Source organism: Oryzias melastigma, linkage group LG18, assembly GCF_002922805.2.
Source record: "Oryzias melastigma strain HK-1 linkage group LG18, ASM292280v2, whole genome shotgun sequence".
In the NCBI taxonomy this organism is placed as follows: domain Eukaryota; kingdom Metazoa; phylum Chordata; class Actinopteri; order Beloniformes; family Adrianichthyidae; genus Oryzias; species Oryzias melastigma.
This window is the reverse complement of record NC_050529.1, coordinates 6,161,835-6,177,011: the sequence shown is the minus strand read 5'-3', so window position 1 is coordinate 6,177,011 and position 15,177 is coordinate 6,161,835. Positions and strand designations below refer to the sequence as shown.

The window sequence follows — 15,177 nt, the reverse complement described above, 5'->3', positions numbered from 1 at the left end:
CTGCGCCCAGTCGGTAATTTAATGACTGCGTAAAGCACGAGAAGCATGGATGATATGTGGACGGTGTTTTCTTTGCTTTTTCTGTTTTCATAAGCGGCGCGCTCCCTTATGTAAGCCTCCGATCGGGTTTGAGCTTAAAGCTGCACTTTTAAATATGAGATTTAAAACGCTGTTCGGCCTTTAATGAGTCCGAGGCCTCGTTGTGTTTGTGTTGTTGGCTGACATTTAGGCTTTTTCCAAACGGAGGGATTCTCAGACTGAGAAATGGACTTAAACTGTTTGTTCTGGCGCTGACGCTCAGCTGCTGCTGCTGCTGCTCTTCTCCTTCCGCAGCTCCACGGAGGTGGACGACATGATCCGCAAGTCCACAAATCTGCTGCTGACCCGAACCCTCAGCAACTGCCTGCAGTACGCCATAAAGAAGAAGAACGTCGGGCTGGCAGAGGTAATGCAAACGTCCAGCTCAGCCTCGCTTCTTATGCGACCCGTTTCCAAAAAAGCATCACATGACCAAAATGAAGCCAGTTTTAAATCCACCATCGCACAGTCGCAGCAGGTGTAGACCGATTAACAGTTTTTGCAAATTTTAAAATTTTTTATTGTAGTTAGCTAAAAGATGCTCTGGAGTTCTTTTTACGAACCAATTCTGAAGTTTCCGTTTCAAATCACAGTAAAAAAAACTATGGATGTCCTCCTTCCACTCTTTGGAGGATCTGATTGTTTGATGGAGTTATAGGGCCAACTGTGTTTATCTATTTTTTATCAATTATGACTTTAAATCTTGTAAATTTACAAGAAAAAAAGCCAAAGCTGCTCAATTACAAGAATAATGTTGTATATTTATAACTTTAAAAGTCAAAGCCTAAATGTGTGACTAGTCTATAAATTTGTACATTTATTGACAATTTTCTTTGATCAAATTTACTATATTAAATCTCGTACGAGTTTTAAAGTTGTACATTTACGAGAAAAAAGTCAAAATAACAAGAAAATACTCATAAATTCCAGAGATTAAAAGTTGTAAATTCATGAGATTTAAAGTTGTAAATTTACAATTTAAAAGTCAAATTAACATGAAAAGACTAATAAATGTAAAAGATTTGAAGTCATAAATTTACGATAAAAACGTCATATTATCGAGAAAAAAAAATAAATCTACAAGATACAAAGTTGCAACTTTACAAGAAAAGCGTCAAATTAACTAGAAAAAAACTTGTACATTTACAAAAAGATTTAAATTTATGAGATTTAAAGCTGTAAATTATAAAAGTTGTAAATTAGCAAAAAAAAACTCTTAAATGTACAATTTTAAGTCATAAATTTACGATGTAAAAGATAAATTAACGTGAAAAAAACTTTTATATTTTCGAGATTTAAAGTCATAATATTTTTATTAAAACAAGAAATTAACAAGAAAAAAACTTGTAAATTTACAAGATTAAAAGTTGTACATTTATGAGATTTATAGTCGTAAATTTATGATAAAAGTCAAATTAACAAGAAAAAAAATGAATAAATATAAAAGATTTGAAGTCTTAAATTACTAGAAAAACGTCAAATCAACAAGAAAAAAGCTAAAAAATTCAAAAGATTAAAAGTAATAAATTTACGAGACAAAAGTCAAATTAACAAGAAAAAAATTGTAAATTTACGATATTTAACGTTTTAAATTTATGAGATTTAAAGTAAAACTATTAAAGTACAACTACTAGTTAATATATGACTACCTGAAAGAGTAGGGCATTGTTAAAGTGCTCAATAAAATGAGGTGAAAACCTGAATCTAGATATAAAAGCTTGAATGACTAAATCAGAAACTTTAACCTTCTGGTGTCTGATCTCATCCTGATTGTGTTTGTGACGTTGTAGTTGGTGCAGGTGATCATCAACACCACCCACCTGGAGCAGAGCTGCCACTTCCTGGAGGAGTTCATCTCCAACATCACAAACGTTCCTCCAGACACGGTCAACGCCACCAAGCTGTACGGAACCTCCACTTTTAAGGTGGATTCTCCTCGTCTTTGACGCCTTTTTACACCATTTTATTTGTTTTAGTTTTCAAAACAAAAACCTTATTTTTGTGGGTTTTAAGGCAAACTTTGAAAAGATCTTCAACCTTTTGCAGGACGCTCGTCATGCGGCGGAGGCGGAGATCTACACCAACCTCAACGCCAAGATCGACCAGTTCCTGCAGCTGGCCGACTACGACTGGATGGCAGCGCCCCCCGCTGGCGGGAGCCTGAGCGCCAGCGACTACCTGATCGACCTGATCGCCTTCCTGAAGAGCACCTTCAGCGTCTTCACCAACCTGCCCGTTAGTGCCCACACTCACACAAGCCGAGAGATCCATCCATGACACATCACAGGGCCGCACAATCTGCTTTAGCTCGTTAGTGTGGGCTTGTTACGGCTCGGATCGCTAACAAGAGGCCCGCTAAGCTCATTAAAGGGTGAGCCGGTCGGGTCAGCAGCACCGGATTACACGCGGGATCAGGCTATTGACGCTAAAGCTGCTCTGTCCCGCCTGGACGCTGCAGCACAGCTCCCTCCTCAGCACGTTTTCCAGCCCTGAAGCAAATCCTGGGCATAATTTCAGATGCTGTTAGCATCTTAAGCGCTAGCTGCTGCTGCTAACTAGGTACGGGACTCACGATTTCTTTTTTTTTTTAATTATATATTGCAAAAATCTTTCTTCTGATTTATAAAAAATCTTTGAAATACATAGAAAAACATTAAAACACATTTATTTACTTGTACTGAGTTATTATAAAGATGTTGGGGTTCGTTTATGTTTTGGACTCTTGACTGCAAATGAATTTGACTTGATTATCTGGTAAAAACTTCCACTTATTTACATTTTCTGCTCTTATTCTCTGAAAACTAGAACTTCCGCCTTTTCCTTCTGAACTTCTTCTTCTCCCTTGTTCAGTAATTTTACTATGAAAGTATTCTGTTAATGTTTTGTTTTTGATAAAAGTAATCCTTTGGGAAGAAAAAGTTTCTTTTTTTTACTTTGAACTCAAGTTGGGTCAAATGTGAGAAAGGTAGGGGCCAAACTGACCCCGGGGTCAAGTATTTAGGGCCCCCTGCTTTGATGGATCGTCCCTTCATTCATTTTTCTTGGAGGCATTAAATCAAATTTTACTTCTACAAAGGAACGAGGTCTCATTTTCTGCCTCATTCAACGGTTGCTAATCGGGGCGCCACCACTGTGAGTCAGTGGGACTGTTTAATTTTTGTCAGTCCACCTTTGAATCTTCTCTTACCATCTAAGGCCACGCCCACTCTGGTTATTGGTCACTTTCCTCTATGTTTCCTGATGGAGCTGCACACTCACAGGAACATCTGGACCTCTGATTGGTCTCAGCCAATCAGACGGCTTATACCAAAAGATGGACGTAAAGCGTGTCTGTTGTTGAACTTCATGGAAACTTTCAAGGTCACTTTCAAACGTTGACCGGTTCTACCTGAGATTTTTTATTAGTTGCACCTTTGAGAGCATTGTGTCCAGTTTAATGGGGTGGTACCGTTGACTGTATAAGAGAACTGGACTGTGGTGTTCCAAATAGGAAAAAAAAACCCTGAAATATTTCGATTGAGAAATCAACAGCCATTTCTCAGTCATTGTATTTGTGAGAAAAAAACTTCATTTTTAACATATTCTTGACAATCCTCACACTTTTGCCATATTTTTTCTAATTATTCAAGTTATGAAGTAGCCCGCAGTTTCAAAAAGGTTGGTGACCCCTGGTCTAAGGGAATAGTGGGCGGATCCAAACAAAAAGACGAACCAAAGGGAAATTACATAACTACCTAAAGAAAACAAATAAACAAAGCCGGCAAATTAAGACTACCAACCCCAAACTAAAATAACAAAACCCAGCAGTGTAAGACTGCTGAGGACAAAGAGGGGAAAAAGAACGGAACAAACCAACACAACTCAAAGTTGTTATACAGCCTCTGTCTTCAATAGCCAACAGGTGCCAATTAAGGCACACTGGCCACACCTACCAGGTGAGCAGAAGGACTGGATGGAAAAAGGTCCAGCAGTAGCAGTCATTTTCTATGAGTGACGTCTCTATATACAGTCAATGTGTGATACTGAGGTAGAGCGGTCGATCTCTGATTAGAACTTTCTAAGTTCAGGTCCTGGCTTACCTGTCTACATGTGGAAGTGCCCCCATGAAGCTCCTGGAGGTTACAAGTTGGATTGGTGAAAGCGTTGGTAAATTGGACTGTGATTGTAAAAGCTCTACATACTGTTAGTCTACATGGAGTGGACGAGTGGAAAACATAAACTAGGATATAGTGAAGGACCACGGTATACCATGTACCATTTAAAAGCTGATAATCAACGCATTTAATACAGAGTGATTGAATAAAGTATTAAGTTTTGGTCTCTGATTTTACACCAAGTTGTTTAGCTTTAGCTAGCAATCACATCAAAACTTAATCAGCAAAAGTTATTTACTAGGGCTGCCCACTATAATCTGCGACTAATTAACTATTAAAATTGTCAACGACTAATTTAATAGTTGATTAGACGTTACTTTACATTATATGGAGTCAGAATGTAGTAAAGTTGAAAGTTATAATGGCATTATACTAGCTTTTTGACTACTTTGGTAATAAGGATTTTTAGGCTATTTTGGAATTTAGCTAATGTTTCAGCTGCATGTTAGCTATTTTAGCTAATTTTAAAAGAAATTCTGTGTTTTAGGCTATTTTGGAATTTAGATAAAGTTTCAGCTACATGCTAGCTATTTTGGCTAATTTAGGATTTTTTTCAGCTTTTAAGTTTATTTTGAAATTTTGCTAATTTTTCAGCTACATGCTAGCTATCTTAGCTAATTCTTGATTTTTTTCAGTTTTTAAGGTTATTTTGGAAGTTAGCTAAAGTTTCAGCTACATGCTAGCTATTTTAGCTAATTCTTGATTTTTCTTTTAGTTTTTAAGATTATTTTGGAAATTGGCTAATATTTCAGCTACACGCTAGCTATTTTGGCTAATTTAGGATTTCTTTTTCAGTTTTTAAGGTTATTTTGGAATTTAGCTAATGTTTCAGCGACATGCTAGCTATTTTGGCTAATTTAGGCTTTTTTCAGTGTTTTAGGCTATTTTGGAATTTAACTAATATTTTAGCTGGCTATAAGTTTCATCGTTTTTCAGCTTTTAGCTTCAGTGATTTCAGCTATCAGCTTCAGCATTTTTAGCTATCAATTTTAGTATCTTAAGCTATCAGCACTAGCATCTTCAGCAGTTAAATTCAGCTTACAGCTTTCACACTAACATTATCACAGGTAATGCTATAAATCTAATTCAGAAAAAATAATCGGTTATTAGTCGACTTTTAAAATAGTTGTTTGTGGCAGCACTATTATCTACAGAAATCTTCATATCAGCCCTTTTTTATAATTACTATCATCAATATCAATTGTTATTGTTGTTTGTATGTTGACTACAAACTCAATGAAACCCCCTTTTTATTCATTTTCAGCTTTATTTTAAAATGTTTGTATTTCCGCTCATCTATTTTCGCTTATTTTCTAATGTTGTTTGTTAGAGACCATGCAGGGATTCATTAAAACCTGCGCACACACAGGTCAGCTGTAAGAAGATTACTCCCCCAGATTTAGAGTCGGCGGGTCACAAGGCCATAAGGCCACACACATACAGTAGTTGATCTAAGTGTTCTCCAGCACTTCTAAGGAGCTTTTCCTTCACCCCCACAAGCCCCGGACATGACCTCGTCACACACACTTTAACACGCAGCGTGGGCCTCCTAAGTAGATCAGATGCTATGGATCTAAAATACTGGGTGGTATGACCCGAGAAATTAAAGGTGATGGAGTAAAAGTGAGGTGAACTCACCGCTGGTGTTGGTGAAGGGGAGTTTAGGATAGAAGTATTTTTGACATTGTAGCTAAAAAAACTTTTTCTGGAACGATGAGAGGATGAATGAAGACTTCAATAAAATACATAAATACAAACTATGAGGTTAAAACCTGCAGTGACATAATCGCTTCAAGAACTTTCAAAAATCTCCCTTTTTTGTTCTCAAGGCCATCAAGACAACTTAGTTTCTTATTTAAGGCGGGTATTACACAGTTGTAATAAACTGATTTAAACATTTGAAGACCCTCTCTTATTTGAATTTTTTTAAAGAAAAAGACAAATACATAGTTTTTTTGTTTCATTGTTCTGAATCTTTCATTCCTTGAGATAGACTGGATGTGTTTCTGGTCTAATTTGCTGAAAAGAACCGAGAAACCATTTGGATTCAGACTTGTATCAGAAAAACGACATGACTTTATAGTGGTTCCTCGCTGTATTTTTATTTCATAATAGTCCATTGCATTCTTCATTCTGATTGGCTGTCAGTCAGTCTCCTCTGTGCCGTGTCTCCAATAATGAATCTGTTCAGATTCCAAATCTACGTACATTTTTTATCTCAATCAGATCTTATTCATTTCATATACTGGACTCATTTTTCTACTAATATTCTGAGAAAAGTGTATAAAATGTGTAGTGATGATTTGTACTGCTTCCAACATTTCTAAGAATTGTAAAAAAAGTAAAGCTGACCTCTTTGCAGATTTCATCTATTGAGGATTTTTCTTATTGCTGATTTTGTATATTGCTAGGTTTGTCTAATGCCGATTTCACCTATTGTGGATTTTATCTATTGCATATTTCGAGTATTCCAGATTTATTCTTTCGAGGATTTCGCCTATGACAGATTTAATCTGTTACGGATTTCGTTCCATTGCAGATTTTGTCTATTGAGGGTTTCGTCTTTTGTCAATTGAAGATTTTGCCATTTGCGAAATTCGTCTTCTGAGGATATCATCTATTTTGGATTTTGTTCCATTGTGGATTTCGTCTATCGCGCATTTTGCATATTTTGGATTCTGCCTATTGTGGATTTTGTCAAATCGGATATCGCCTTTTGCAGATTTTTGTTTATTACAGATTTCATCTTTTTGTGGATTTTAACTATTCGGGATTTCGCCTATTGCAGATTTAGTCTGTTGCAGATTTATTCCATTGGGGGTTTTGTTTATTGCTGATTTTGTCCATTGTTTAATTTTGTCTCTTGTGGATTTCGTCTGTTGCAGATTTATTCTATTGCAGATTTTTATCTATTACAGATTTTGTTGTTTTGCGGATTCAATCTATTGTAGATTTTGTCTCTTGCTGATTTTATCCATTGCAGATTTATTCTTTTCCGGATTCTTTCCTGTGTTTCGTCTATTGTTAAAGTTAAAGTAAAAGTCCCACTATTTGTCACGCAGCTAGATGTGTGAAATTTGTTCTCCGCATTTGACCCATCCCCTGGGGGAGCGGTGAGCTGCAGACACAGTCGCGCTCGGTAACTATGTGGTGGTTTAACCCCCCAGTCCAACTCCTTAATACTGAGTGTCAAGCAGGGAGGCACTGGGTCCCATTTTTAGAGTCTTTGGTATGACTCGGTCGGGGTTTGAACCCACGACCTTCCAATCTCAGGGCGGACACTCTACCACAAAGCCACTGAGCTGGTCCGATTGGTATTGCGGATTTCGTCTAATTCGGATTTCGTCTATTGCGCGTTACATTTAGAATACAACTCCTACGATACACAATGAACCACTGTACTGCTAAAACACTTTTCTTGAATAAACCAATGTAAATCCTGTTTTGTTTTTTTGTATGTATTAGTGTTTAATTGCTTTTTAGTAATCAGCTGCTGTTGCAGCCTGTGACTCTGCCCCTCCCACATACAGCTAAAAGTACCGTTCATTTATACTTTTCTCCATTTTCCTAATTCAGTCGAGACAAAACAGTCTTTACACTTTTTCCTTTCTTTCAGAACATGACTCCTGCATCAAATACTACACTCGATATATATACTTCTCTCAACTTAACGTTAGACAAAATCTATCTGATCTAATCTGAGCTCGTCTGAAGATGATGATTTGCTAATATACGCTAGACTGTTGTTGACCTAAACCTGGTGAGACTGACAGGGGGACAGCTTAAAGCAGAACATGATCAATGATACCTCTGTAGAACCAAACTAAAACTGCACAGTCATCATATCTTCTAGATAGAAAACAAAGAGAACTCTCAGAAGACTGGCTTTTTAATAAAAATGAAGCACATCCATGTTCTTCATCTCAGAGGACGAAACTGTATTCCAAAATACTTCTAATCAAGTTATACTGGAATTCTCCTCAAAAAGCTTTCCAGAGGAAAACTGTTTACAAGACAGACCATCACGGACGTTTTTGGCCGCTAAAGCCTCCAATTCTTTGGTTGGTTTTTTGTTGGGATCAGAGACGTTTTGGCTTCTCCTGCTTGTTGAGTTCTCCATCATGATTCATTACATCACACAAAAAAGGCAGATGGAGCCGGTTTCATCTCAAGAGTCTGAATGATGGAGTGGAAGAAGGAGCCAATGTTCTTGAGGTGAAATCAATCAATCAAGAAAGTTACTTCCAGACGGTCATTGTTTCCTATTCGCTTATTGTTATTGATCATCAATAACGCAGGAGTTTGGATGTAAGGACATGCAGTAAATGTCCCGATTTTTTTCTCTTATCATAGGGAACACCCATAGATCATGCTACGCTACCGGTGAGTATCTGCATCGCCGTGGAAACAGAGTGACGTCTACCACTAACCTTTTTAACCACGTTTGGATTTAAAATCTCCACTTTAACATAAGCATAAATGATGAAGGGTTGAGCTCTTTTTCCACCCTAGAAAAGAAAGAATAACTGATCACCTGATTGCTGAGTGATAGTAGTTCATTATACCCTATAACAGTGAGGTTGTTTGAATTAATTGTTATTTATTCTAATTAATAACTGTCAGAGAAATTAACAAATAATATAAAAAAAACCTAAAATAAAAATAAAATGTTTAATATAACGTGGGAGCAAAAAGAAATGACAAAAGCTCAATAAAACTAAACTTATGTTTTAGAAAACAACAAAAAACAAGAGTGTATACTAAAAAAAACTTAGCAAAAATTGAGAAAGTTCAATAAAGAAAAACTTACCTTCCCATTTTTCCATTTGACTTCTTCTTTATATCTGTAGTTTTTTCCATCCTTCTCTTTGTTTTCCTCTAAAGTCCACTTGCATTCACACTGAACTGAACCACACTGGAGTACAGATCCACTTTCTTACCTGTAAACAGTTATCTGTCTGTGGAAGTAAAATCTGCTCCAAATGATCATGTAAACGGAAAAAAAACAATAAGTTCACATAACAAAAAAGAAGATATTTGTAACAATAACTTATTGTAAAGTTTGGTGAATGGAAAAGAACAAAATCATTTATAGACATTAAAAAAAAAAAAATTCTACACACACTTATTAGTAAAAACAAAAGACTCAATAGCAAAGCAACATACAGTGAAACCCTCACTCTGCTACAAAACCAAACAGACATGTATACACATCAGTCAAAGTCAATATATGTAAGAACAAACCAGGAAAAGCCTCAAAGTACCAGTGTAGGAATCAAAACCGAACACTCAATATTTGACAAAAAAATAACTCAAGCGTTTAAAAATCACCAATATTTGAGGTAAAAATTAGAGACGTGGAACTTTAAAAAAAGAGAAATATTTGGGTTTTTGTCATTTATCTTAAGGGAATAAAAAGACTCCGTAGTCGTTCGGATTGGTACTTTTTGGGCTGTATCTGGTGCTGAACCAGTACTTTTGAAATGGATCCAGTTGTTAAATGAATCAATGCTTTAAAAATAGAAGAAAAAAAAAACTTTTCCCCAAAGACATTGAAGTTTGATAGAGTTGCAGGATGACAGAGGGCTCTAGTGTTTCTAAGATTCTTCATTTCATTCCTCAATGCAAACTTTGTTTCTAGAGCGCCGTACACGTCACTCAGACCCATCAGGTTACTGAATGCTGTGAAGCTGAAAAGCCAAACCTCTGCTTGCTGTGCTTTTGGTGTTTTGACTGAAGCTCCACCCACTCTCATGGTTCCGCCCATTCTTCACAATTGCCGGAAAAACGCACTGAAGTAAACACATTATTTCATCGCTCATCGCCACGACAATTTTTTTTCTTTTCACAGCGTTGCACACGCCACTGTAATCTTTAAAGTCGTAGAATTTTGCATTTTGGCTAAAGCTCCAACCCGTTTGACCCCGCCCACAATTGCTGCAATGGCAAAGTGATTGGCAGGAATTGTACAGAAAAACTGAATGTGTCCAAAATGAAGCACTGGAATCTATGATTTCATAGAGTATTGGCAGTACCAATAACTTGGGATTTAGTTTCTGTACCTATCCCTTCTTAGTAGTGTCTTCTTGTTTTCTTTGTTTAAAAGCAACACTAAGATCGAAACACAGATGCAGCAAAGTTTGTGTCCCGACAGGAATTTTCCCACAATAAGAGGATTCCCACTCAGCTGTCTCCAGGCTGTGAATCAGCAAAGCCACCTGCAGCTCTTTGGATTCACCAACACTCCCCCGTCACTCTCCTATCCCCCTGATACAGATATAAATGGAGAAGCATCGACATCGTGTCATGTGCCAATACGGGGGTTCTTTTTTTTCCACCTCTTGACTTCTGGCTGCCCCGGCTGGTTGTTTGTTTGACTGACAGCTTTCTGGATGGATCGGAACTGCGTTACACACTGTGTCCAATCCCTTCCAGGACTTGTGAAATGGTGTTTGTGACTTACTGTTTTGAGTTTCCAGCTCAACCTGCTTCTGTCATTAAAAAGCTGCAGTCAAATTTAGCTGCTCCAGAATAGTAGACACTCTCCTTACTGAGTTCTACTTTCCTTTTTGGTTTCTTTGCCGCCCCTCCAGTGTGCCTCAGGCTAATCGTTGCCAGTTGTCTGGTCTGGAAGTTGAAGGCAGCAGCAGCAGCGTTTGTGTCGGTCAGACCTACCTGTGTGTTTGAGGCCGCTCAGGTTCAGGCCATGTCAATAGAATTAGCTCATTTCATGGTCAATCTCCTCCTGTGATAATTGACCCCCGAGGTTATGTAGAGTGTGTGTTCAGAGTTCAGAGGCCAGCAGCGGACTCGAGGATATCCGGCCAGTCGCATGAGCTCTCGCACGTGTGTATAATTCTATTTTTTTCTTCTTCCCCATGAGGCCGGGGCAGCCTTTTCATTGAACTTCTCTCCAGACACTTTGTGGAGGTGGACTGAAGTTCACTTACAGTCGGGGTCTGATCTGGATTTAGTACTACATCAGTGAATGTTGATAGGAAAACAAAGGACAAAATGGTGGACAAACATGCGTGACTAGAGGGTCAATTATTGATGTCCACTAATCAGGATTTGGTACATTCTTTTAATATAAATGTATACATTAGTGCCCATTGTGGCCTTTTGTATCTTCATGAGTTGATTTTTATTACATTAATTACATTTAACCAAGTGCAGGACTAGCACATGAGAAGTTCGATTCCCAAATGGTATGATGAGCTTGGTGGCTCCTTGGACTCGACCCTTTGAGCTACTGCCTTACTATGTAGCTACGAGATGGCCTGTCTGGGTCCCCCTATGCTGGTAACCGACTGGATAAATTACAGGGTTGTGTCAGGAAGGGTATCCCTCCGGCGTAAAACTCTTGGCCAAACCACCTTTGAAAATTAGTGAAAGCTAATACGCTCTTGAAAGGATGATCTGAAAGGGGAACGACAACTGTTGAAGGAAACCAGTAACAACAGCTGTGTCTCCATTACACATATACGCAAAACTTTATTGAAATTTTATTTCTTACACTGTTTCCAATCAATCATAAGAATGCGAATAAATACAAACAACTCGGGCGATAAGTCATTCAAAAACACGGCAACAGTTGTGAACAATACTTTGATTTACAGTAGATCCATTCAAATTTCTGCCCTGTCACTAGCACTCATCAACATCTATCAAAGGAGACGTCTGCGTCTTATTTAGGCCTTGGAGTCACTACGGATGAAGAGATTTTGGGAAATCGTGGTTGGTGATTTTACAGAGGAGCTGTGGATCTAACGATTCCGCATGACTCGCTCAGCTTTTGATGAGCTCTTTGATGCTGTGGCACCTTTTGTGGCGCACGCTAGCTAAGCGTGGTATCCGCTTTCGAAACGCCTCAAAAACCGCCTTCTCCTAGCGCAAAAACGTTTTTGTTTTTTTTCGATAAATGTGAGTTATTTTCAAGTTGTCGTGTTTCCATTTGGCAAATTTGCTATTGCAAATCCAATTTTTACAATTTCATAGTCAATGGAAACGCAGCTTATGAAGACGGTTTCTATCTAACATAAGTAGTCTTGTAGCCCTGCGACAGACTTGTGACCTGTCCAGGGTAGAGATCGGTACAGACACTTGATGGAAAGTAGGTACCACTATTGTTGTATAGTTCAGTATAAAAACGTGGATGTTGGAGCTTCATTAGGGGACACATAAATCACCCGTTTTCTCATCGATTTTCGATGTTCAATCCTAGCCAGTCATTTTACCTTTGCATTGATTGAATGAAAGAGAAGAACCAGATACAATCCAAAACGATACACATCCATGGATCCACCCAATCCATTGTGCACCCTGCCTTCACCCAACAGTCCCTAAGATAGGCTCTAGTAACTCTGTGACCCCAAACCGGATTTGGTAGTTCTGAAGATGGATGGATGGAAAGTCGATCCTTAAGGGCCAGTGTCCTACATGTTTAATAACCAACCTGCCATTGAAGCTCCTTACTGGTTAAATACACCTGATCCAGGTAATCAGCAGCAGATAAGGCAGGGTTTTAGGAAAACCAGCAGGAAGCCCGCCCTCCAGGACTGACTTTGGACACCCCAGCCATTGAACGCACCCTTTTTTCCCATATTCCACCACATATTGTTGCTTTTATTTCACCAAGATGTTTGTTGACAAAGTGTTACTACATAAAACCAAACGAGACTTCTGCTTCAAGACGCTATTTCTCAAATTTGTTAGTAAGTTCACTTCATTGTTTCCTAATAAACATCTTACATGTTTACGGGAGATTACAACTTTTTGACCAAATTATAAAAATGCAAAGCTATGGGATAAAATAGAACGTTTTAAGCTGGCAATAACCAGCTGACTTCTTAAAGGTTAATGGGACATTTTCTAACATTTACTTGACTTTATAACCAGTTACCCGATGAACTGAGTCGCCTCCAGTTACTTCTGATTTCAAACTTAAACACAAATATCTTCATTTAAAATGTTCTTGGATACTCTGAGCCAGCGGTTTGTAGGCAGCACCGTCTTCTGAACAGACGTACCGTTGGAGACGGGAGCAAAAGTTGAGTCCAGTCCACTTGTTGAACTGGCTGCTGTTGTGACAGTGTTGATCATTTGTTCACTGAGAATGGTGGCAGCATTTACAAACCTGACACGAGACAAGGAAACTGAGTCGTTTTTGTGCGATTAGAGCTGTGTAAACACACTTTGGAGTTGTATGATTATAACCTCCTCCCACCGGTGCTTGAAGCTGATGCACGATAACAATTACTGTTTGTGTGTGTGTGTTTATATGCATGTGTTTGGTTTTTCCGTGTGATTAATGGATGTAATTCTGCATAGAAGGCTAGAAGGAGAAGCCTGGCGTTTCTTATTAATCACCTGAAAGTGGGTCCCTGTGTTTCTGTTTGTGTCAGCCAGACACATCAAAGTGTCGCCAGGATTAATTTGTGTAATCAGCCCCTTCAGTGAAACATGCACTTCCCTTCTGAGCTCTGTGTTTGTGAGAAAGTTCCTTTCTGCTTTTAGCGTGGCGTCTCGGTTCAGTGGTGGTAGAATGGAGATAAAGGAAATGAGTCATGATGAAAATTGTTATTTGATAATTACAAGAAAGCTTGTTTCCTATTAATTACATCCTCAGTTTGACTTTTTGCTTTTTTTTGTTGTTTTTCTTTGTCCCTTTTGCTCTTAAACTCTTTAATTTCCTCCCGTTTAACCTTTAAGCCTAACCTCAGATTTTCTCCTTTTAATCCCTATTTTTGTGTGTTGGAACACAATTGTTGTTTGTTATCAAGTACTGTTCTAGTCACGCAAACATATAATCAGGTTTTGGTTTTTAGATTCACTTTTTTTCCTTGTAATCCCATTTTATCTCAGTAGCTGCGTTTCCATTGACTTTGAAGTTTCGCGAATTGGAATTAGCGATAATAAATTCTCCTAATGGAAACAACTCGATTATAAAAAAAAAATAAAGTTGCATTGTGGTTTTTGAGGCTAATCGAAATATTTCATAAAACTGCAATGGAAACGCTTTTGTCAAATTAAATTGGTCACATGACCACCGATCGGATACACCATCACACAACTCATCAAAAGTTGAACATGTCAATCCAGGATTTCCAAAAATCTCTTCATCCGTAGTTGATCCACGGCCTGAATAAGACGCCAACGTCTCCTTTGATGCATGATGAGCGCTAGTGCCGTGCCAGAAATTAAAAATGCATCTGTTGGATATCAAAGTACTCTTGTTACATCCGTCTCTGTGTTTTTAAATGACTCATCGCGTGAGTTGGTTCGTTTTTGTTCGCAAAATTAAGATTTAATAGAAAACGTAATTGCAAACTTTTTTTTTTAATTTCTAAAATTTCGATAAAGTTTTGTGCTCATTTTAATGGAAACACAGCTAATGACTCCAGTGTAAAGGTTCTAGTTGGGATGTCACTCCCTCAGTTGAATGGTTGCTGGTTTCACTCCCAGTTTTCACTACAGTGTTTTTTTAAGAGGGACATTGAGTGTTTTCCATGACTTTTGGATATCATGCAACTTTCAAGTTTAGACTCGAAGAGCGACAAATGTTTGTTTTTAGCCCGGCATAACTCCATGCTGCATCTCTAACTTTTTCTTCCCTTCTTCTGCTGCCGTTTGCTGCACTTAGAGTATTCATCTTTCACATTATTGAATCCACAAATTATTACACCCTAGACATAATACTAGAAACAATCTCAGTTACTCAGCTAAACTCACTTCTCACATGTGGGATTTTTCTCTTTTCTCACATTCTTGTGCTTATTGTATTAATGGGGGCTTGTCGGGGATCAATGTATCTTTGATCCAAAATCTTTTTGAAAGTTTTTACATTATGACAAATTGATTTGTAATTATGCTTTTGACACATTTAATTTAATAATAATTAAAATTTAATCCTGACTTTGTCTAATGGCTGAATTGCACCTTAGCT

General features: G+C 37.9%; 1 protein-coding gene across 1 annotated transcript in view; it reads left to right on the top strand.

Annotated features, from left to right (window-relative positions):
- Positions 1-15,177, top strand: part of exoc6b (exocyst complex component 6B) — a gene marked incomplete in the record, with an annotated part of 114,387 nt that overhangs the window by 61,188 nt on the left and 38,022 nt on the right. The window contains 3 exon segments of the mRNA XM_024287366.2: positions 334-445; positions 1,869-2,003; positions 2,125-2,313. Of these exon segments, the coding sequence (XP_024143134.1) occupies positions 334-445; positions 1,869-2,003; positions 2,125-2,313 (436 nt within the window).